The sequence below is a fragment of the Eleginops maclovinus genome, chromosome 21 (assembly GCF_036324505.1).
Source record: "Eleginops maclovinus isolate JMC-PN-2008 ecotype Puerto Natales chromosome 21, JC_Emac_rtc_rv5, whole genome shotgun sequence".
NCBI lineage: Eukaryota > Metazoa > Chordata > Actinopteri > Perciformes > Eleginopidae > Eleginops > Eleginops maclovinus.
The window spans coordinates 3,973,958-3,998,147 of NC_086369.1; the positions used below are offsets into that span (position 1 = coordinate 3,973,958).

General features: G+C 39.0%; 1 protein-coding gene across 1 annotated transcript in view; it reads left to right on the top strand.

Moving 5' to 3' along the window:
• Positions 1-24,190, top strand: part of LOC134883891 (cadherin-12-like) — a 79,234-nt gene that overhangs the window by 13,707 nt on the left and 41,337 nt on the right. The window contains exon 2 of the mRNA XM_063912379.1: positions 13,361-13,772. Coding sequence (XP_063768449.1) covers positions 13,527-13,772 — 246 coding nt within the window. The 5' untranslated portion in view covers positions 13,361-13,526. The remainder of the gene's footprint in view (positions 1-13,360; positions 13,773-24,190) is intronic.

Below are 24,190 nucleotides of genomic sequence, written 5' to 3' on the forward strand. Positions count from 1 at the left end.
TAACCTCAGGCATCATCTAAAATCTATCAAATGTAGTGTGTCAAAAAAGTGTCTTAATCACATTTAGAGCATGACCAGAAATGCAGCGTATCTGCTGATCTACCCATTAATGCTTATCAGCCAGTCATCTCTGATGGAAGGAAACTGGCTTCACCTATAAAAAAACTACTTTCAAACCGGAACACTATTTTTCATTTAACTGGCCTGTAGGGTTTATCTTTATTAACTGTTCATTAATAGCCCTAATGTATCCCAGAGCTCTCTGTGCCATGGAAGAAGTTACTCTGTGCCCTCTCTGTCTTAAAGGAAGTCTTACCAAGCACTATGCCTCGAGTATACTCATGATTTAACGATTCCATTAATTAGCCTCACGTAGGGCAGGGAACCGGAGCGCTCAGGTCACACTAGTTTCCAAATAGAAATGAAAGAACAAATATTTTTTTAAATCCTAATTTGGAGAGGAGACCAAACGTGAATGTTTAAATTGTTTAAACACATTTCCGGTGTTTTATACAGGAGCATGAATGCATTATATTAAATGGTGAAGTTGAGCAAACAAGTAACTATTGGCTGTTTTCATAACTGCCTTTTATTGCTTCCATTGAAGCAAATCCAATACATTCATACATTATGAATGAAATGTAAAGTTATTTGGTTTCAATATATATCTCAGTAATTAGCAGGTTAAGCCCAGTGCCAAAAGCTTGCTGTTAACAATATGTCCAACAGGACATGCAAAGCCCTCGATTACTAGGGTATAATCACAGGTCTTATGTGATGAATCAATTGAAAAGATATGAAGAGAATAGCCGGATCACAGAATGAAATGTTAGACAGCTTGGTCCATGCTCATAGTTAATGACAGTAATCTATCTTGGTGTTGGGTTATGAGGTCACGGTCTCCTGCTGCAAGTATCAGGTTGTCGGGCAATAAAATATGGAGCATTCGATCCACAGAACCCGTTGATGGTACAGTCCTTTGTCACAGGGTGTAATTAAGGGACAGGCTGAACATACGTAAGCCTTGATTAACAGGTCTGTGTAATAAATCTAAATGTTAATGTGCTCTGGGTGCCGGGACTATAGCGGACTCCCTGCCGTTACTTTGCATCCATTTCATTATTTGCTGCAACAGATGTAGTCCAACAACAGCAATACCTGCAGAGTTTGCTAACCTTAAATCCTTCAAACATATTGGTAGCCTCGATTATAACCAGAACTTATCACAGCGTGTCTATTTTCTAATTGAAGGTACATTTCCTAATCACATAATCCGCAGTCTCAGCATTTACTGTAATGTATGGATGTTGCAACGCACTGTATGAAGTCCTGCATTTTATTTGTTTTGCTCCAAGGGATGACCTTTTGTACAAGTGGATATTCAAGAAAACGAATCATTGACAACAGATGATAGAGGAATAGGAAGATGTCTTACATTTCTTGTTTGATGGAATTAAACACGGTGGTCCACCTACAATTTAGCAGCTTGAGCTGAGCTTCATCAAGAGCGCATTTCAGTTTCTGTGTCAGAATAATTGTAATTTGCATATTGTTCTTTTCATGTCAGCCATTTGATGTAGTCTAGTGAATCCATTTGAGGCGTTAAATAATCAAGCAGACCTTTCTGAGTTAAAACGTGCTTCACGATTTATTCCAAATGCTTCTTTGATTATGTCAGATATGTCTTGGGACAGAATTATCATCGGAAATGATAAGTGTTTAGAACACATTTCCAATTCTGAAGGAAAGCTCAGCATGGTTGTGAAACGTCCTTAATAAATACATTTTAATGACATGTCAGTATGCTGTCAAATCCAAAGGACCATGCTGTGTTTATTTGAGGGCTTTTTTTATCTTGACCATATTCAAAACTGTGGGCAACTAAATGTGTGGCTACACTTCTATGTCAATTCTACGTTCAACAGCACAGTAACGATTGAGTCAAAAGCCCCTCCAGCCTCTTTGCCTCAGAATAATGTGAAGTTCATTAGGCATCGGCTAAGGGTGATTGCCAGTTCACCTTAAAGTGTTGTTTTCTATTGCTGCAGTGCAATGGAGTCCCATCATTAGTTAGTAATTGGGTTTTCAAAATAATTCAATTTACAAACACGTACCTGCTACTAAACAACATACACATCCACTAGTCATTGTTGTGCACTACTTATAGACTGGCTCTAAAATGAATACTGTCTGTGTTTGTCGCTGTATATAAAGTGTTACTAGTTCTAGTGTGCATACTGTATGCCTTGGTGTTTTTTCCTCCACCCTTGAGTTACTGTTCTGAGTTTTGACTGAATGCCAACTACTTTAATTGAAACATTAAATCTACCCTAATGTTCAAACAACACAGAGACAATGCCGTTTTTTCAGCAGAGAATGATAAATGTGTAATGAGTCACGATGGAGAGCACCGCCTTGCACTAATCAGTCTCTGATCAGGTACTGGTGCCAGCACTCATAGCACCCGCAGTGTTTGCGTGATGCAGGTCTTCTATTCTCATCTTTGCTTTAAAGGAAGATAGTTTGATGCTTGTCCTATTCAAACACCCTGAAGGGAAAACATACATTTAGAATTTCACAACATAACCAAATACACTACCTCGAGAAAACATGTCTTTTTCTCACACCGTGACACTTCTGTTGCCTCATTGCAAGACAATTTAAACTCTTGCTGACTTTACAAAAGCATGTCCAACACACATTTGGAAAACTATATTATTCTCTTAGCAAAGTAAAGAGAATCCAGCATGAACAGAAAAGAAGAGCATTCACTGTTATGTTTTTAAAACACCATGGACTGTGGAGGTTTAGGACGAGGAGAAAAATATCAGAAAGCAGAGTAAATGTAAAAATAATTCAGAGTGTGCCTGAATATCCTCAACCCTATACACCTGCAGCAGGCAGTCTGAATTAGCTATTTTACTGCCCTAACGGTTTTAACCTTGTATTGATCTGTTCATTTCTCTGCAGGTCCAGCTTTCTTTTGACTGGCTCAGGCCAGGATTTGGCATTAAGGTCTGAGCCTTGAATATACTGACCTTGAGGCACAGATCTTGCAACCTAAAACTTATTTTGTCATTTAAGCTCATGATGAGGGTTTCATTCTGGACAAATGTTGCATAGACGGTGAAGTGAATGATGTGGATACTGCTATTCCCCATCCTTAACTCCTCTGATGAATAGGAGATGAAAAACAGAGGCCAAAGCAGCCGCTTTTGACCACAAAGTACGGTTGATTGGCAATGCCAAAGTAACAACGTGCGGAGGGGGTTTATTGGTATGAGACCACCAACACGTGGGTTTAGAGTTAGACGAGGACAGGAACGCTCATGGATGTATTAACGGCTCTGAGGAAGAGCGTTGATAGGAGAGTGCAACTCACCAGGTGTCACTCAGGACTATATCCATGCCCGAGAAATTGATGGCAGGGGCAAGCAGGAAAACAGGGATGATGAAGCCTTTCACTGCCACAAATCCATATCAGTGCATCCAGGATAGCTGTGGCATCACACTGTGTGCAGACAGTGTGTATAGTGTGTATTAGGAGTTACTACACTGAAACCTTGAGTAAGAAAACTCTACAAAACTTTCATTAAAGTCCAAATGCTAAAGGCAGAAAATCCCTGAGAAGAGATTTTTATTAAAAAAGGACTATTTGGAACTAACTTGATCACATTTAAAATGAACATCAAAGAGTACCACAATGAATACATGACTCAGCTGATGCTTGACCCCTGTAATATGATTATTTAGATTTGTATAGTTTCCGCCTCTTTAGTCACCCCTTCAGTTTTACCAACTGTTAAGCTTTGTAGATGCAGACAAACGGTAAGGCCTTATTTGTGTTTGAATACTGACAGATTTGTATTTACATTATGGCAACATGATAAGCAGTCTTGATTCCAGGTAAGATCTCAATGGTACAGAGGTAGAATAAAAAGGGAGAAAACAATTCTAGTGCATATGCTGTGCCAGGAGCATCATCCTGGTGGAAAAGGGACAGTTGAAATTTGCATTTAGATTACTGTCGTAATACAAAAACCATGGTGATGAATGTTGCTCTGAAAAAGAGACTAATGTGGTTGTATTTTGAATACAATTATTAAGTTAAACACTCCAGGTGAATCTGTATGGAAACACGTGCTCAACTTCCATACTGAAAAACAACAGCTAATACAGTACAGAACACATGACTATGTATGAATGTGAGCTTTACACAATGTACAGTTACAGTATATAATGTCTTCAGTGCCATTGTTTGAAGATGTCATCTTTTGAAGTGTACTGAAAATTAGCAATAACAATGCCAGGTCATAATATTTAGAACTTGTATCATTATTTCTCAAACTTGTTCTCCATACAAATGAATAAAATATGTATATCATATTAGAGAAATACTGTATTTAAGTCAGGCGTTTGCCACACATCACTCTAAGTGCTGATTTTCATATTCATGAGTACCACATTGTTTGTCAATAGTGCGTACCAAAGGGCTTAATTTGTTTTCAGTTCTCCCCCATCATCAAATCGTAAGAAGTGACGGATCCGCAGCATCAGAGCCACTTAATTAAGCTTCACCGAGCTTCTTCGCATAAGAGCTGTCTCAAATAATCAAATAAATAAGGCTTGCACAGGGCGAGAATCCCCCCGTCGACTGTAGTCATTACCGTGGCGGTGAAAATGTGAACAAAAGGAGAGAAACTGAACACAAGTTAGGGAAAATGTATTCAGCCATAACTTTACTTCTTTAAGTTGAGAGAACTTTGCATCGCAGCACAGCGGGGCCACTATCTGCCGTTTCTCCATACCGTATTATCAAATATAAAGTTAGAACAAACACGTTTTTATTTCTGAAGACCGATAAAGGTAGACTTGTGGCTTATAAGAACCTCATACCAAACCCTGAGCTGTGAGAGTCTACTGGCATTCTGCAGACTGCAAAGCTGAGCATGTTAGACATATTTAAGCTTCAGTGGATCAGAATAAAGAAAAACTCATCATTCATATCTTTGAGTGGAATCAGATTGCAAGATGTTTCACTACAACAACCTAGGTAGAGTTATATATATCAGTCTGAAATGACCCCTTTATGTCTACTGCATCAACATAAGGACACAAAGGCTGAGTGGAGAAGCATTTGTTCTATAAACATTGAAAAAAAGATAGAATATTAAAAGCAGCCATGAATAGCAGCAATTATTTGAAGTTTATAGCATAACTAAAGCATCAAATTCTGAAAATTACAAGAAAGAGGGGGTGTGTTCATATAATAAGCTCCAGTTTTGTTGATTAGAAAAAGGACTGGCACCTCAAAACTGCCACAAGAGCACATATGGTTGGTTGTTTCTCTGCCACAAGAAAAAATAGGAATTCAGAAATTGCTTAGGCCACTGCCCATTATCTCTCCCTCTCTCTCCGTCTCTCTCTCCCCCCGTCTCTCTCATCTCTAATTTATTGCCATCTGCTCAGCCTGGGTGTGAATCTGAACGCGAGCTGACTTGCTCGCCCGAGCTTTATCTGTTAACATTTAGCAATGTCTAATTAAGCAAAAGTGGGAAACACGTTGGCTGGGAAATGCTGCGCCCGGATAATGACAGTCATAATAGTTGGGGATATATGTCTGTCGCAGCAAGCAAATGCACTTATTAGATCAGGGTAATTAGGAGAAGACAACAGCTGTAATAGGCAAAAGCTGCTCGGCTGTGATAAAGAGGCCATCTTGCAGAACATCAATTGTTCTGTCATAAAGTTTCAGCTGTGCAAATGACTGATGAAGGTCACTAAAGGAAGATACCTAAAAGTTATCCATTCACAATACCCATTGAAAAAAAAATAGAAATACTTATAAAAGCAACACTTATGATCTGTACTGGATCAACGCCATACTGACTTAGTTGGCTCAATCTCAGCCTTCAAGGTGGCTTTACAGTGATCCAGCAACAGCTGATTGCTCTTCTATATGAATTACCTACAACCTCAACAAAAGTTTATAGTCAAAGTACATTTGTCTGACATTGACTAGGTGCTTGCTGACTCTATATTTTGCCTCTGATATGATCAAGTCTGTGTAGCTAATCCTGCCATATTGTCGTCAAATTAACAGCATTATGTCATCAGCTGTCACTGTTTCAGTTGCCAGGAAACACAGTGGTGGCCTTGCATATATCAATTGTCCAGACCTTTAAGTTATGTACTGTGCATGACACGTTTCAAAAGCATACCATACTTCTGTAGAATAACTTCCTGAATACATGTTATGCATTTATATGTTTTATGAAGATTAAAATGTTAGCAGTTGAGCAGCGTGAAAAATAGTAAGCCCATGATCCATAGCCAATTAAAATATGCCACCTTAGATTTTTTTTGTGAAGTGTTTAAGTTTCTAATTCATGGAGATTGGTTCTATCGATCACCATCTTTCACACATTTATTTAAGTGAAAGTGCTTTTTGTGCGAGCAGTGATCAGCTGTTTTGATTTCATGCGGTTTTGTTCGAGTCTTTACAGTTAAGAGCAGCTGCTTTACTCAATACTATCTGTATTTCTTTAGTCTGCTTGACCCCCATAACCTCCTCTGTCAATAGTTGACGTTGCTTTCAAGAGAATTTAATTACACTCTCTGTAACAAAACAAGAGGGTTCAGAATTCAGCCTTCAAGTTAGTCTTTTTTTTTGTTCAAACTATAGCAGCGGGGGACGGGGGCATGTTGTGAGTTTGCACTGCACACACTGTAGTAGCAGGGAAATCCAATTCCCCTACTGTTAATTTAGCTCTTGGGTTCATAGTCAAGATAAAATCTCTTGACATTCACACCTCACACTGTAATGCACATTCGTTCAGTTCGAAGAACAGCAGCAGCACCGACTCAAACACGAACACGACATCAATGTTGAGCCGCTCCGCCTTCAGGGCTTGTGTTTTGGTTCTTTTTTTGTATGTGTGTGAGTGTACAATATGTCACAGATTATCCACAGCACCCAGCAGCTCTAAAGACAAAATCCATCATTTAAATCCTGAGTGCTGATCTGAAGTTGTATGTATGTTGCGTTTTTAATCGTAACCTTTCATTGGAGCAATATCTGTTGCATCATACTTTTTTTTTGGCAGGGGATCCAGACGTGATCACACTAGGGAGAGCTGAGTCAGTGTGGAGCTTTTTCATCGCCTCAGGCCAGTTTTGTCTCTACAGCTAAGCCTGCCATTTCTTCAGGGGGGAAAAGTTCATTTTTGAACAGAGAGGCAACCTTCCTTCAGCAGGACATAGGACTAATTTATTTTTCATCATTGCTGTATTATTCCCAAGGTGATAGAGCATCTCAGGGAGTGTATGTACTCATTGATATGAAGGGTGGACAAAATTGAACTGAGGAACCATTAGTTGTCGGTTTATATCTACTACTACTTTTTCATGAATCCCAGTACGAGGGAAGATATTGTGAGAAGGTAAAACGAGGGTTGCAATCATTTCAAAATTGTTTTATCACCCAGCAATAACATATGTTCTAAACAAGGAGGGTCAGACATTGAATACATTTAAAGAGCAATGACAGTCTTTGATAAAAGAAGAGCACAAGGACGAGTCCTAAGAGCACAAAATGACATGGGAAGGAACACTCCGGCCCTCATTGAGAGAAGAGTCTCGTTCTGAAGCAGCAGAGGTTGCAGGGTCAGAATAAGTTGTAGCCCGACATGCTGGAGAACCGTCTGACTGGATGACAGCCGCTGCCTGTGCACCAATGGTGCTCCATAGCTGCCTGAAGGAAACAGTGCTGCCTCATCTCATCTAGGTCTTTCACTGCCTCACAATCAGATCTGGCATGTCTCTGACTCTGAATATTTGTAGCTGTCAAAACTTCCTATATCCAAGACCTGAGAAAAGATAGCTAAACCCTGGATCATAAGGCTATAGAACATGTATGGGAAAGGATGTTTTACCAGTTGTAGATTTAAAACAAAAATACTGTAATATTTTGTATGATTATAGAAAAACTATTCAGGCCTGTGTGTGAACTGGTAGTTCAATATGGTGACTCCCCAGGCTACAGGCCTGATAAAATAATATATAAATGAGTCAGCGATTTTGTCAAAATGAAAACAGTTGCAGTGGTAGATTAAAATACAAAAGACAGCTAAATAAAGATTATTAATTTAAAATTAAATAACGGTGAATAAGCCCACTCTGCTGTTGATTTCTGTTCATGCGGAATAAGAACTCAATTGGTAAGGGTTTAGGTTGATACCAATCTCACCAGCGGAAAGATGTCAAAGTGAAAAAAGAGAAGTGATGGATTGACAGTCATTTCATTTTGAAAATATATAAAAGAGACAAATTGACATGTGTCTCTTGTGTTGCTGTGACAAACTTAACCTTGTCATATTTGTCTTGCATTGTGAGACTTGCCAAGCTTTCTGACATTCCCTTGTCACAATATTACCATTTTTAACACATTCCTGAAACTAGTGATGTATTAGGGAACCAGGTTAGTGTTTGCCAATGCAGGTGTCAGGAATCAGAGTCACTCATTCATGTTAACTGGCATGAAAACAACATTTGATGATTTAGAGATTTCTTATATTATCAGTGACTCCAACATGACTAAAACCCTGTGCAAAGGCTCTATCCAGTCCTGTTCTGCCGACATAGCACTATAGCAAAGTAAGCATCAACACACATTTATCACAGAAATAGCCTTGGCAACAGGAGTGGTTGCCATTTATCACTATTAAAAAGATGTGTTTTGGCTTACTGTTGTAGTGTTCTAATGAACTCAATGAAAGATAGAAGTGTTCTTCAACAGGACAAATCTATGGTTTAGAAAATGTTGTACTGGCAGTCAATGGTGGAATCATCTCTTTAAAATCATCACGGTTATTTATGGCTGCATCTGTTTTTCAGCAAGTTGGCTCATTTAAAGTGATTTGCTGGTGTTCAAAAGCACTGTAGTGTGTAAACTGAGACACAAACAGAAGGGTTGGACAAAATAAGACAGAAAAGTGCAATAGGCTTTGTAAAACCTGAATCGTAGTGTGCCTACATCATGGCATACCCAGCACCAAAATTAACAACTGCACAGACATGTGAGTGGAAGGCATCATTTGGCTCTCCCCAAACATAATGTGCGTGGGATGCAAGAAAAAAGTGGGGAAGACGACTCATTAAATCATATTAATGAGTCTAGTGTTCAAGGAACCAACTGTTATGCTTCTTACAGCTTGGTGCGATGCATGCAAGCAGCCCTTAAACACAAAATCATAAAAGAACATTTCAAAAATGGGCTAAATGATCTTTCTCTTCCTAACACAACAGCACTCCGCTGTGGTGCTATGCATCTAGCAGCGAGTCATACACAAAAACCTTTCCCTTTAAAATGGTTAAAGCCAAAGTTGCATCTTTAATGACTCAAAGTTGTCTGTAACTAACGGAGCCTTTTGATTTGCAATTCATTACTTTGGTAGTGCTATAACCTACGCATGAGGTGTTCTTTGGTTATTTAGCTTGACTGGCCAGCTGTGTTGCTGCTCCCATTTTCATTACCTTGCTTCCACCTACACTTCTCTCCTCCTACACTTCCCCTGATGGGCTTCAATGATATTACAGTCGTTGGCCTTAGCTGTGCAAAAACAATGTCTTCAGAGTGATTTCCCTGTCTGGCCCACACTGTTTCCCTTATCTCCTCACCCTGAGCACACACATCTCATCAGTCAAAGCTGTAATTCAAGTGAGGCGACTGTCTTGATCACTTTGGTGACAGCGCTGAACTCAACACATCTGTTTATGTGATTGGAGGCTTCAGTGCGTCTACAAACGTCTTCAGAACAATCTGCTCAAACATGATACTGGATACTTCATACTGGGCTGTACTCAGAAATGTAACACATGAACTGGAATCATTACATTTTGGGAAGAAAAACACAGGGATTTGTTGTTTAAAGATATAGTTCATAATGAAGAAAATAACTTGTCTCCTACTGTGCTCTGTTCAAATAAGGTCTGTAGATTGTAAAGTCAGAAAAAATAGAAGTGCATTCATCCATATTGATTCAATGCAAATGCAATGCTTCATTTGATGATGTATTACTGTTAAATTGTGGGACTGATGAATGCAGTTTAATGTCGATGTGCTTATATTTGAGAGGATTACATAATGTTGAAACTTCTGCATCCATTTTTTTAACTCAAAACTATTGTCACGTAAATAAACCCAGTAGGTTCTTTACCAAGAAGCAGCCTTAGAGTGGAAACACATGTTCACAACGACACATCCCATCTGAAAGTCCGTTATCTCGTTTCCAAACTTCATCTTCTTTAATTTATGACATGTCAAAGATGACATATCGTATATATGCACATTATATTACTGTGTTCTCCTGTTTGCTCTACCGCAGCCCCTAAAGGGTAAACAACCATGAGTACATAATCATTAGACGATTGTTTACATACTAGTAAAGCGTGAAAAAGTTGTCATTAGCCAATAAATGCAGAGCACCTTCCCTTTCTTATCTATATGCTTCTGCTCTAACCTGAACAACAACTGTTTAAATGTTAAAGCAAATAGGACTTATCTGAATGACTTCACAATGCAAAACAATGTAGTTGTTAAAGAAAGAAATGAAAGGATATGCAAAACAGTGCTTGACCCAGATGACTCATTTCTCCCCTTCATTCCAGAAGTCAATGCTTACTTATTTGTTTGTCATGTTTATGGCAGCCTTGACGCCTCATAACTTTCTGTGGGAGTCTCTGGTGGGAGGTAATCTGCAGCAGCAGATCGGCGAGCCATATGTTATTTGATTATTGAAGGTGATGTGTGAGAATGCTGTCAGCCCACTGTGTCGTGTTATCTGAAGACGACACACAGGTCAAGGCTCACAACCGGAGCTCGACACATGCTAATGAACTTATCTCATAAAATATGCATCAAGCCCTCTCGGAGCCGTACAGTGGCAGAGGCATGATTTTGCAGGAATTATGGGAACACGTCATTTTCCATTATGTCAATGCTAAATGAGGAGTGACCTGCAGGAGAGGCATGTCCGACCCGTGTCAAGATAGTTCCTGCCAATTTTGCACGGAGAACTTTGCAGATCAGTTTTGACTTTTAAGATACTGCGGTGACAGAGAGAATAAATGGATCGGGGTGCACGGCATAACCTTGTTGAAGTAATCTCCCGTTGAAGCCGATGTTCCAAGTCTGTATAATTAATCAAAGACAATGATGTCAATGAGGGCCCCGGTTATGAAATTAGAGGCATGCTGTCTTCCATTACTGTACAGCTCATAAGTGCATTAGGAGGGAGAAAGGAACAATAAACCAGGTGTGGAACCCATTAGGTCCATTGTTCATCCTAACCATTTGGGGTTCCCTTCTCCTGTTTTCAGCACAATTAAGTGTGTCTCGTAACGAGGCCAGAAGTGAATGCTTTAGCGGTGATATGGTACTAGTCAGGCTTGTAAACAAGGTGTAAACAGCAGCAGGGCAAAAGCTGTTTGCGCAATAATGAATGAGGCTTAACAAATTGGGTTGCTTCCCGAATATGTCTTTGTCTTCTATGCATTAGGCTGTGTAATGAATGATTTGTAATTAGGAAATTACAATTTAGTCATCTTAATGACGAAAATGGTGTTGCCTGTCAAACAAAGTTCACCTGACATTAATTATTATTGGTGAATCTCTTGAATATTGTAGATTTTACATATAGTCTACCTTTATCCACAGCACTTAAGTCCCCAATGTGTAGAATATGTATTGCTGTTTGCTTGTAGAACAGAAATTGTAAAATAAAACATTGTATGAGGGTAACTTATTCAAAGTGGACCAACAAATGGTCCAATTTCTGTTAAAAAAAATAATCTATTGCAAAAAATAGGGATGACTTGTTTCAAAATTGTAATAATATATTCATGTTTTTTTTCACTACATTTGTGGTTAACTCATGCATGCAAAAATCACTGGCTCATGACACGACATGCCATCCATCTTTTAGCTCATTGGTACTTCCACCGAACCACTTGAAGACATAAACAAAGCCTATTGGAAGAAAGCAAATTAAATATTCAGCGGCTCGTCTGTCATCTGGATTATATATTAGTAATCTTCCGTAGGAGTTGACTCTCATTGAATGTATGTCAGTCAAGTGACATGCAGCAGCAAGCAAAACAATCTCCTGTGGCCATTGGTTGTCAAATCTGCTTCTCACCAGAGTGATGTCTGAGAGAAAGCAGAGCATCTTAAAGAAATCATGGTGAGCAGGCTTTTTGCACTGACATCTCATACAGTACACATGTCAGTTTGATATATGAAGTGCCAAAGCATCATGCTACATCTTCAGACGGATGCCTTTAACTGACGTAACAACTGCACATCTGTGTCCTTTGAAAAAGGGTTCATCTCCATTTGATACAACTTTCTGACAAGTTTGATTAAAAATTCTATGACATGTTTGTGAAACAAAACTTGAGAGCTTCTGAGCAACCGCTTAACCTTTAGAAGCAATCGCAGTTACACTGACAGGTGTGTGGCACAGTGTTTTTTCACTTCTGACAAGTGATCTAGATAATTATGGGATTGTACGGAATAGTTAAGAGCTCTGTTTATTAATAACTTGCACAAAAAATGGGTCCATGTTATCTCTCCCTGTCAAACACAAATACAGTCCTCAGTTGACACCTAATAACTGAAAATAAACTGATACGTTAGCTAAAGTATAAAAACGCTTTTTTTTTCAAAATTGAAGATTTGGTCATTTCTGTTATGAAGCTGTCATAAATAACCACTACAGATATTCAAAACTTAATTTGAATCAAATAGAAGCTCAATAGAAACTTTGAATGTCAGAAAAGACTATTGGTAAAGAGTATACATCAATGACAACAGTCTATTGAAGTGGAATCTGTCACTGGGCAGAATAATCACTTTTATTTCTTCTATAAATTCATTAAAGAAAGTCGATTACCAACACAAACTTTATTTCCAGATTGAGGATTTTGCTGAAAGATTGTTTTTTTTGTTTTGTTTTGTTGTGATGGTGTCATAAATAATAACAGATATTCAAAACTTCATTTAAAAAAATGCTTTGAATGTCTGAGACGACATTTGGTAAAGAGTATTTATCAAAGACAATTGTCTAGTGTAGAGGTAATCTATCACAAGGCAAATCATTATATATATATATATATAAAATTTGAGAATGTCGGTACAATAATTTGTCAACGAACAGTTAAAAATTAAACCAATGAGGAATATGAGCTAGGAAATTCTACGCCATCAGTATTCATAAACAAAATGCTGAGTGACCATGTGTGCCATTAGATCTAAAAGCAAAATTTAAATCCAACCTTTCTTCTCTTTTCTCTCCTTCAGGTGATAAGCTCCATAAATCTCTGACTGGGTTCCTGACTTCTTTTTGGGCACAGGACCAGCCCTCCACCTAATCCATTCCCCATCACCTCCCTCACCAGTTGTTTCAGCGTGGCTCAGCTATCATCACTGGACTTTATCTTGGGGACCTGAACCTCACAGATCGCCAATGCTAACAAGGAACTGCCTGCTGCTGTTCCTTTGGATTCTTGTCGACGAAGGCTCAGTCTCTTCTTTACGTCCCCCTTCACCGCCACTGGGACGGAGCAGGACGGGGAGGGAGCACGCCAAGAGCTTGGTGGGCCCGATGAGGAATGGGGCGGCTGGATTTCAGCGGGTCAAAAGGGGCTGGGTGTGGAACCAGTTCTTTGTACTGGAGGAGTACATGGGGTCAGACCCGCAGTACGTGGGCAAGGTAAAAAAGATTGCATTTCATCTTTTAATGGGGCGGGAGGAGTCATAAATCACAAAGTAAGGAGCTTCGAAGAAATTGAATTTGTGGTAAATGGAGGGAGCAACAGAATATGAGGGAGATAAAGTAGGAGAAAGGCACAGAAGCTTTGTTATATAGAGTATCATTTATCTACCATATGTTCAGACTAAAGACTTTCACACTGTTAATTGAACATAGCCCTCCTATCCACATATGATCACAGTATTCCTGCTACTCTAATGTATTTCATTCCCCTTTATCTTATGTTTACATATTGTTCTTATACCCCAAATACCTTGGACGATTTTGCCCATTGCACTGTTTTACTATTTTGTCTTTTGGTTTTATTTCAAGTTTATCATACATTGTTCTGCTGAAGGAGCCTGGGTATTATCAGTGTCCCTGCCAACAGTAGCTATTGTGCACATGACAGATAAAACTTTGGAATACTTTGAATAAGTTCACAACTACTCTGGTGGGCACTATTACCTACATACAATTCCACGATATGTTTATCATTTATTCATGTATATAAACTGTGTGACAATATATTAAGACTCTCTTTCAAACTAACTAAGAAGGAGTACACCTACACTGCACCACTGCCACAACCGTCTTTCATTGCGCTGCTGCAGCTAAGCCTCACCGTTTCAATCTAATAATGCTCTTGTAGTAAAACTGCCGCTGTTGGTTAGTGATCTAAGTTATAACTGGGAAGAAATCTATAGATGCTAATGGAGCTGAGCATTTCTAGGTTAGGCCAGCCAGACACACATGACATTAAAGTGGTGAGAGAATCGATGACCTGGTATCAACACATTTGAATTACAGTCCTTGTAAAGCTGTCAGGACATCATAGTTATGAGCCAGGGGCGATGCTGACAGCAATAAAAAGACAGCAGAGCGGCCCGATAGCCTGAACTGAATCCGGACTGAGATCGATACGCACGCCATCAGACACTCTTGTTTTTGTCCTGCTTCAAACCTGGGCCATGGCTGTTTTAGTGTAGTGATTTATTTTATTCTCTGCTGTGGCTCAAGAAGTAAACTCTGCTGGGGTTTAAGGCTAAAGTTGTAATTTGTTACTCCTAGCTTACCTAGGATAATAGTAAGATTGACTTATCTGCCCGAGTACCGCTGCAATCAGCCCTGACGAGCCACACTGTTTGTGGAAGTCTGAGGCTAAAAGCAAGGAGGGAGGGAGGGAGGGGGGGTGGGGGGGTTGGCTGCCGTCTGCTGCACTCTTAAATCACTTAATCCTGAGCTGCTGCACTGCTTCAAAATAATTGACTGATTCTCTGCCATGTGAAAAGCATTTGGAGAGGAGATCCTCGGACCTTTGTTGGGACAATCTTAAGGGAAAGGCTTTACTGCATAAAGCGTGTAGCTGTCGCAGGATGGACGCTCAACGGAGACTGCCAGAGTGTTAGTGGCACGTCTTCCAGAGAGTTATCAAGTACTTTCACAGAGCCTGTCAGGGCAACAGTTTTATTTTCAAGGCACATAAATGAACTCTAATGGACCATGAGTCTTCGTGCAATGGATGCTTGCCCTATAATACATCAATGCCTAATTGAGGTAATGTATTCACTCTAGAGTGTAAACATGATTTCTATTCAGTGACCCTCGGGTAAAAGAGCTATAGCGTCTCAAGTGACTGCTGCTTTCAGTGGCAAGAGTCTTTCTGAAATGATAAAGAAGTATGAAAATGATTAATAGGATAAGGCTAACATATGAGCACGAACTCTTCTCAGTGACTGAGGAGAAACATCTCCTTTAAAACCTTACTCTAAAAGCATAAAAGGGCATATAGACATGTGTGTGTTAATGTTGAGGGGATTCAGCAGTCATGGTTCATTTGCAAATAAAACGTTTATTATTTATTTATCAATTAATTGGCACAGGGCCCAGCACACGGGGGCTGTAGTGCCCTACTCTTAAACTATTGCAAGGTGTATTAACATTAAGGGAACTTTGAGGTGCAATATCAATTATTTTTTAATTGTCTATTAAACTGATGGTAATTTTATTACCATAAGGCAGTGCCCTCTACAGAGGGGCATTAGTAAACTGCTCCTGTTCAAAGTCAGCTTTAAAGCATATCCCAACCTGCAAACAGATACAGGTTAGTTGAATGTTTGCCTGTATAGGTGTGATTGTAATACATTATTGCAGTAATGTTACCAGTTATGACAGCATAGATAATGCAATGTAAAATATAGAGGAGAAAGAGGGGAGAGGGGTCAACCACTGACTATGGAGTGGAGCCTTGGAGTACCAGTGTTACGGATCAAGTAGTCTGCCTATTACCAGGTGAATATTGCCAGAATGCACCAGTGGTTGCTTGTAGCGACGGCAGATGTTGTCCTTGTGAATGTCAGACTGTGTCTTGGACTGCAGTGAACCAAAACCAACCACAGGATGTACACATTCATTAGATCCATCTCCACACCACAAACATAATTAGCTAATGCTTCTTGATACCAAACGCTTTCACCATTATACAACTGTGCATTAAATAGAGAGTTGTCTAAACAATTGCCATGATATGAAGTTAGCACTAACTTTATAAGTGTGCATGTAGCAGTGTGGTGTACAGTTATTTTTCAGGTACCACTGCTCAGGACCCAAGTCCCTGGTTGGCGTTCGGACACCAAAGGGGGTTGAACAAAATAAGCATCAACTCAGATCCTTAAGTAAATTGAACTCAAGCATTCGAGTTTAAAGACAAAAATTCACCATCATTCAAATTATCCTGTAGAAATTAACTAGCTAGTTCTCAGTTTATGAATGATGAGCCATCACGATCAAATTCAACCACAACCGATGTGTAGGTATATGACATCATGCTTCTCAAAGCACCAACATAATGCCTTTGTTTTATGTGAGCACCTTAGTACTGTGCAGAGAAAGACATACTACAATACACACATCTTCCCATGCTGTGATCCATTTCAGATTAAGGAGTGCAAGCTAAGCAACACTTCTCTTTTTCTTTGACACCAATATAAAAATATGCCATGTCTGCATTTTCACTTATTTTGGTGTTATGGTGCGAGTCCATTATAACAGAGGATACATTAAGACTCTGGCTGTTAAACCATTGTATGAATGCAACCTAATTTGGGAACAAAAAACTGTGAAAAATAACCAGTAGTAGTAATATATTCCTATTGATTTTACACACACTATCACTAAATCTTAATATATTTATGCCAGAGTTTATATAGCCTCTTCTTGATCAGGCAGGGAACATTAGTACAGTAATATTTAGGAGCTGCAACCTACAAACCATTCTTTGTTGTCATCCTCTTTGCTCTCTAAGGTGCAAATAAGACAAGACTCAGGAATAAGTTTACCGCCGCTAATAGTCCCTACTGTACGCATTTAAGAGGAAGCTTCTGCTCTAGGTCCTTGCTAGAGGGCAAAGTGAAATGCAATTGCTAAGTAAGGCATACTTCATTTTTAACAAAGAATCACAATGTCTCAATGGTCTATTAAAAGACAGGGTGATTATAAAAGATGTATCCTGATTAAGCTTATTTTGAGGCTGCTCTTCTGAGAGAAACACAAAGCTGTGTTACTCGAAAGGACAACGCAACAATAACTAAATAATCAACCATTGTAATTGTATAACTGTCTCTTGAAAAATGTCCTCTGAAACATATAGATTAGAAATCACTTTGAGCCCTCAGATTGCACATTTATTACAAGCCTCCATGTTGTGAGTGTCTGACAATCTCCTGTGGAAAACAACCACATTATTGCAGATTAGCAATTAAAGCCCAGAAGGCTTATGGGGGTAAATGTAACAACCCTGAGCGCTCACAATTAGATAATGCTGAGGCCGTTCCTATGCTGAGCAGTGATTATCTGCAGGAAAACTCTTCCATTAGTGGTGTGGTTGTACATCAAGCCAAGCTGCTTCCTCTCACTCTCTATTAAACTCTTAGCTGTGTTCAGGAGCTATTTTTTACCATTTCTTTCTTACATCATTGCACTCTCAGGTTGAACATAGTGGTCATGAATTGCTGTTTGACATATTTACCCAGAAATTACGATAAATGGGCATTTAGAAACCACTTAAACAGGAGCGTTGCTTCTCATTTTGGAGCATGACAAATACATTATAATTATTACTTTGCCATCTCCTTAATGAGGGTAGTATTGACAACCTGGTCTCCAGATTCACAGTCCATCTGAATTTTGAAGAAATATCTACAAATGGATTCCAGCATATTACCGCCCACTGAGATCAACACCACACAACCATGCTTTTTTAAATACAGGTAATAGGGACATTATAGCAAGGCAGTGATCAAAACCCTTAAAAAGGGGACTTTAAATTATACACTTGGCAAGGAAAAGGCAGTTAAGGGAATCAGAAGCATAACAAAAACTCCAGCCATTAAGTTCACAAAGCAAAAACCTTCCCAATAACAGTTCATGCAATGAAGGTTAAAGACAAATCCAATCAATTTAGACAGTCACACTTAGGTCCTATAAAAGTAAAGGAGCAAAAAAAAAAGCTCAGTACCCTTTTCACAATACAGAGCATGCAACGGCATGCAGCGGCATGCTCCAATGCCCCGTTCCACACACTCACGAACAAAAGGTCGCTCATTTAAATACAAGTCAATAAACCACTTTTGCTAGAAAGGGCAGGCCCGTTTCTCCTACAACTTGTTTATTCCCTCGCTTCCTGCCCGACAGGGAATGACCATCCCTATTGTTATTGATGGCTCTCCCTCTCTGCCCCACCTCACACCTGGCTGAGATTTATTACTGATGTGGAGCCTGCAATGTAATCTTTCAATGAGGACCTATAAGAAGGACATAAAAAATGCTTCAACAAGACCCATGCACCAGGCCCAACAAAGAGAGAGATTCAATCACCTGGCCATATGAAATCCACCAGCGTACTAGTGATAATGTGACACACCTTGTTGAATATGGCTAGGTTTAAATGCTTTTCAATTTAGCTGTAAAATGCATGAAAACCTGAATGAAAAAGCAGCAAACTTGTCTAGGGAGATGATAGCCAATGTTTTAAAAAGATACTTGAGGAGGGGCTGACTACAATAACAGCAGCTAATTAACTTTGACACCAAGATCACAGGTTTCATAATGTAATTGCTTTGCAGGCCGAGGTCTAATCAGTGACCTAAAGTTAACAGGGTTGAGCAAAATGAAAAACAATAATCATACCATCCATAAAGCACGTCTAATGTAGTCACTGAAACAACAATGCTGCAATCACTGAGATGTGTAATATGGCACACCATTGATGTATCAGCAATTACATGGCCCTCGACTATATTATTAATATATGGAATTAATAGAAATGATATAAGCATGTCTGATTGCTGATAAACAAACCGCAGTATTGGTGTGGATTTTGTAAAATGTGAGTAAACCCTCTTTTTTAGAATGCTGATAACTCTACATTCATCTAGAAAAAGTATTGCCCAAGTAATTCACTGTCAACTTCTGAGTAATTGGAAAGGATTGCTCTCCTAGAGGGTTTGCATGAGGTTTCCCAGTGATCCAGCCACTCGTTAGAACATATTAAGAGGTTGAGGGCCTTTACAATTGTAATGTATGTTGATGATGAATGTTGCGGGAAATTCAGGAAAGAACATCTGAAATAAAAGCTAATGACGCCATTCATCTGTCCTGCCAAAGTAATATATTTCATATATTTTGTCCTTATGGGTAATGGACGAATTGCCTGGATAATATTTCCAAACTGTGTGCTAATGCGACGATCAGTATCACTTATTACCCCGGTCAACATTTTCCATTTGTTCCTTGACATTGATGGGCAATATTGTGGGGATTCTGGGAAGAAAATTGCATTCTGCATGTTGTATCAATATCACTATATTGTTTAATCAAGTGAGATATGAGGAAAGGGAATCAAGCCTTAACCCTAGTTTCTAAGATCAATAACAATCATGTACATTAATGTGATATGTCAAAATCATTCTTACACCATGTTATCTGGTATGTAACCTCACATGGAAACACATATGTGATGTATGATAAATATGCTTAGTTGTCATGCATCTCATTATTGTGTCAGACTGTGTGCATATGTTACAGTTAAATCAACAACGACACGTTGTGAATGCATCCTTACAATTGCAAGTCATACGTGAATCGCACTGAATATATTCAGAGGTGAAAACGGTAATACTTGTCGTCACACACCCTTGTCTATATCTGGCAGTCTATCACATATGGTTTCGTCTCCCTTTCACGTACACAAACACACATTTCTACCTCGTCTGTGGTTGCATATCTAGCTGCAGTATAGCTTCCTATGTGTGTGTGTGTGTGCATTTTCCCTCCATCCCTATTACCTGACTGAGACATGACACAACCCAGATAGCAAGCTCCAAGCTGTCAGCAGCAAATAAATGACTCGCAAGCCAATATCGATCAGCTATAATAAGCTGGCAGCATTTGACACAGCGTTCTCTTCCTATCAGCAACTCACCAGTGGACTAGCTTGGAAAACTTTACCATGCAACCGGCAGTGATGATGTGGTACGGCATGGCACAAGCCACTAACTTGGAGACACCTACACCATTCAAATGTCAACTTACTGTCACCACACTACTGGGTTCGTAGGACAGTGTATGAATGGTTGCTTGATTGAAAGGTATTTTCAGACCTAATAATGAATAGCAGCCTAAAAGTAGAGTGAAGACAGCAGTGGGTCCAAGGATGCATACACAGCACCAAGGATACAGAAGAATTCAGACTGATTAACAGCACAACATATTTATTTCAATAGATCTTTCAAAGAATAATAAATGTCACAAAAACTGTCTTTTGGCAGCGCTAAGGGCATTTTTTTATGAGGTTCTTGGAAACTATCGGTGCTTTAACAAGGTGCAGAACAAGATGCATTCTTATGGTTGCGAGTTATACTCAGAATCAGACTGCAGCAGAAAAAATAAACCGGATTTTTGTTTTGTGTAGCAATAATATAGACATACTGTGGAATCCTCACTTTTGTGTAATTTTCCCTTAAAAAAAGGAGAAACAGGACACATGGATTACATGTTGAAGAACACAAACTATAAAAGGCTATCTCATTTAAAGTTGGACTCTACATGGCAAAATCAGGACAGATATTTAACTGAACTTATAAATGATTGGAGCATGAACACTCTAACCCTTTTCAGATTGTTCACTGATCTGTTAAGGTACTTGACTGGTGCAAGGTGGCTTGGCTGTTCAAGGAACAATGTCGGCTTGCTATCAGCAAAGAGTTGTGGCCACCATATGCATTCCTGAGAGGAGCTCCATATAATCCCGGCTGCAGAAATCCAATTACAGCATTTTCTACAGAGGTTGGTTACATTCTCCCGTGAAATCACTCAAATTAATCAATATGCGTGTTTACTGCATAGCCAATGAGGGACCATGTGCTGCAAATCCTGACAGGAACAGGGAACACCCCTCTCTCTCAGAGCCAATAATTCCCTGCACAGCACAATCACTATCCTAACTATGTTACTCTGCCACTGCAAGTATACATCAGCCAACATCGTTCTCATTTGCACCAGCATTTGTGTAGCTTAAGCCAAAAGAAGCATTGTTCACAATTAGCAGATGAGTAATAGGCTTGATATTTGTTTTGAAAAACACTGGAAATGATATGTCATGGCTTTGCATCTTATAAAGTCTAAAGCCTGTATATAAAAAAGGCATAAACCTGGCAAAATGTGGTTGAGCAACAACAGCCTCATGAAACAAAGTCCTGTTTAACAGTCTTGAAAAACTCATGCAAACATAATTATTCAAACAGATGGTGCCTGTTCTGATGGTATCAAGATTCCTATTTCACTTCGACACCACTACCTGTTTCTTTTTATAGCTGCCACGTCAACTGCTAGCTTGAGCAATGCCTCTTGCTAATTATGCCCTTCATGAAAAATGGAGTGTAAAGACGGTCTCAAAACAACCAAATCATCATATGTCTCTTTGGGTCTGCTCTTAGTCATTCTACTAAGGTTTTATGTTATCCAAATGTTTTCAGTTAGGCATCATTTGTATCCTTAATGCATAGTCTCTACGTTGTTGATTTAAACTTATTGTGAACTATTGTTTTGGTAGAAGAATGGACATTTGTTTCCTTGTATTTCTGCAGTGGTAACAGTAATCTGCCTCTCTTCTATTGAGCCCACTGACTGTTTTGTGGTTTGAAAAAAATAAACCTTGACCACTTCCCCATATTATTTCATAATTGATTACAATTGTTACATTAATAGAATATTTAATTATATCTGTTAACTTTCATTTATAAATAATGAGGCCTATTCTTTTTTATAATTGCATTTGCATTTCTTTTTCATCTTAAATGTTGCAGTTATGAATAATTTGCAGGTGCCTCTCCTGGGTACTTCTATTGAATAACCTGCAAATGAGAAAAATATGCTTCAAGTTGTTATATTTTCCTTTTCTTGTCAATCAAAGTGTAACTGAATACAAACACCCCATTGCTAATACATACAAAGGGGTAATTTATTCAGAATAGGAGCCTTCCACCATTACAAAGTATACTAATCCAGTATTGTGTGTTGATGATTATGAGAACTGAACAGCTTGATTAGTTTTCAATATAGTGTTATTTAAATGAAAAGGGTATGATGTAAACTACCATAAACACTTAAAAAATATATTGCCAGTCCCAACATGTGGCACAGACCCAATGTTTGATTATTTAAAAGCAGTGTGTCAGAAAGATGTTGATTCAGCTCTACAAGATACATTCATTGTTAAGGGTTTGCTATTTTCTCCTTCAGCAGTCGGTGACAGATTAGGACAAACATATTGAATAATAATGCAATCACTATCTGTATGCCACTGTATTGTGAATTCTCAACAGAAAGGGAGCATATATTTGTGTGAGCAGCGTGTTTTTCTTGGCCCGGTCTACAAAGTAAAAGATTGTGAACCCTATTAAAGCTAGCCTACATTGTTGCAGCAGCCCATATGCAACTCTGATCTCTCTATGCCGAGAGCAAAAGAACATACCAACTTTCATGGTGCTTATGAATGAGATAGTTGTTCACTGGTATTGTCATGTCATCTGCCTAATAGAACAAAACTAACAATCTAGTACAAATGATGCTGGGGATCATATGAATGGATTGCAAGAGATTACAGGATTACAAAGCAATAGAAATCAACGCGGATAATACATGAACGGAGACACAGAACAGCTACTTTTGTTGCAGGATCCCCTATTACTATCTGAAGAAAACAAAATGCACTGCAATGCACAGTGTTTCATTCAAAACAAGGGCAATCCTGGAGGCACAAGTTTCCAGGGATCACCTGAGGGCAAGAACGTCTTAACCAAAGCGCTGGCAGCCAAAAGGCCCTCAATTGAACTCCTCTTTCATTTGACGCAACAGAAAAAGCAGTTTTCTGTATTCATAGCATAAAACAACAAACCCTTTGGTTAGCTTGTTTTTAAACATTTACCAGTTGCAAGTTTCAAATGTTTGCGATTAAAACAGAAAGACTCACATCGACAACAACTCAAGTTGTAAAGAGTTTCATCACATAAGGCTTGATGAGGCTGACTAGTTATTGCTCTGCAGCCTCACCTATAGCCATTTCATATGATGGATAACTATGATCATTACTCCAAAAATCCCACACACACACACACACACACACACACACACACATATATATACACAGGCAAGCTGGAGGTACAGATTCCAGGAAATGGCAAGATGCCCAAGCAGCATTGAAAAGATCAGAATAGAAAACAATCAAATCAAGCAATGTATGGATGTGGAAAGAAGATGTGTTGGAGGCGTTGTGTACTTGTGGTGCAGTGACACGTTTTGATGAACAAATCCGTCACAGCATCCATTTCCAACCTGCTATCAAAGGCTTTTCTACTGAAATCAGTCCAACTACATTACAGAAGTAAACCACTACAAACCAGCATAAATCATTATATCACTTCAATATTTAACTGTTTAAACTAAAGTCAAAAACAACCACCACTCAAAGCCTTTTCACCCAATGTTTCAATTTAGCCATGAACAGAAAATCATTCCACAAGAACCAAGCATCACCAACCCACATACAGTACATGGGACAAAACCACGCCATACATACGTTCACATATTTGTGGTACGGCGACCAACACAGTATAATAGCAAGGAGGCATTCACAACAGAAAAGAAGTGAGGGGACGCGTGTCAAATCCGTCATGCAGTCCACAATTCCATCTGTGGGCAAAGAATTAGAAACCCTATCCATATACAAAATGTTTTGCATGTGTAACACAATGTCTAAGATTCACAGCATGTTAGGAGAGGTGCATTGTTGGAGGAAAAGACATATCATTCAAACATACATT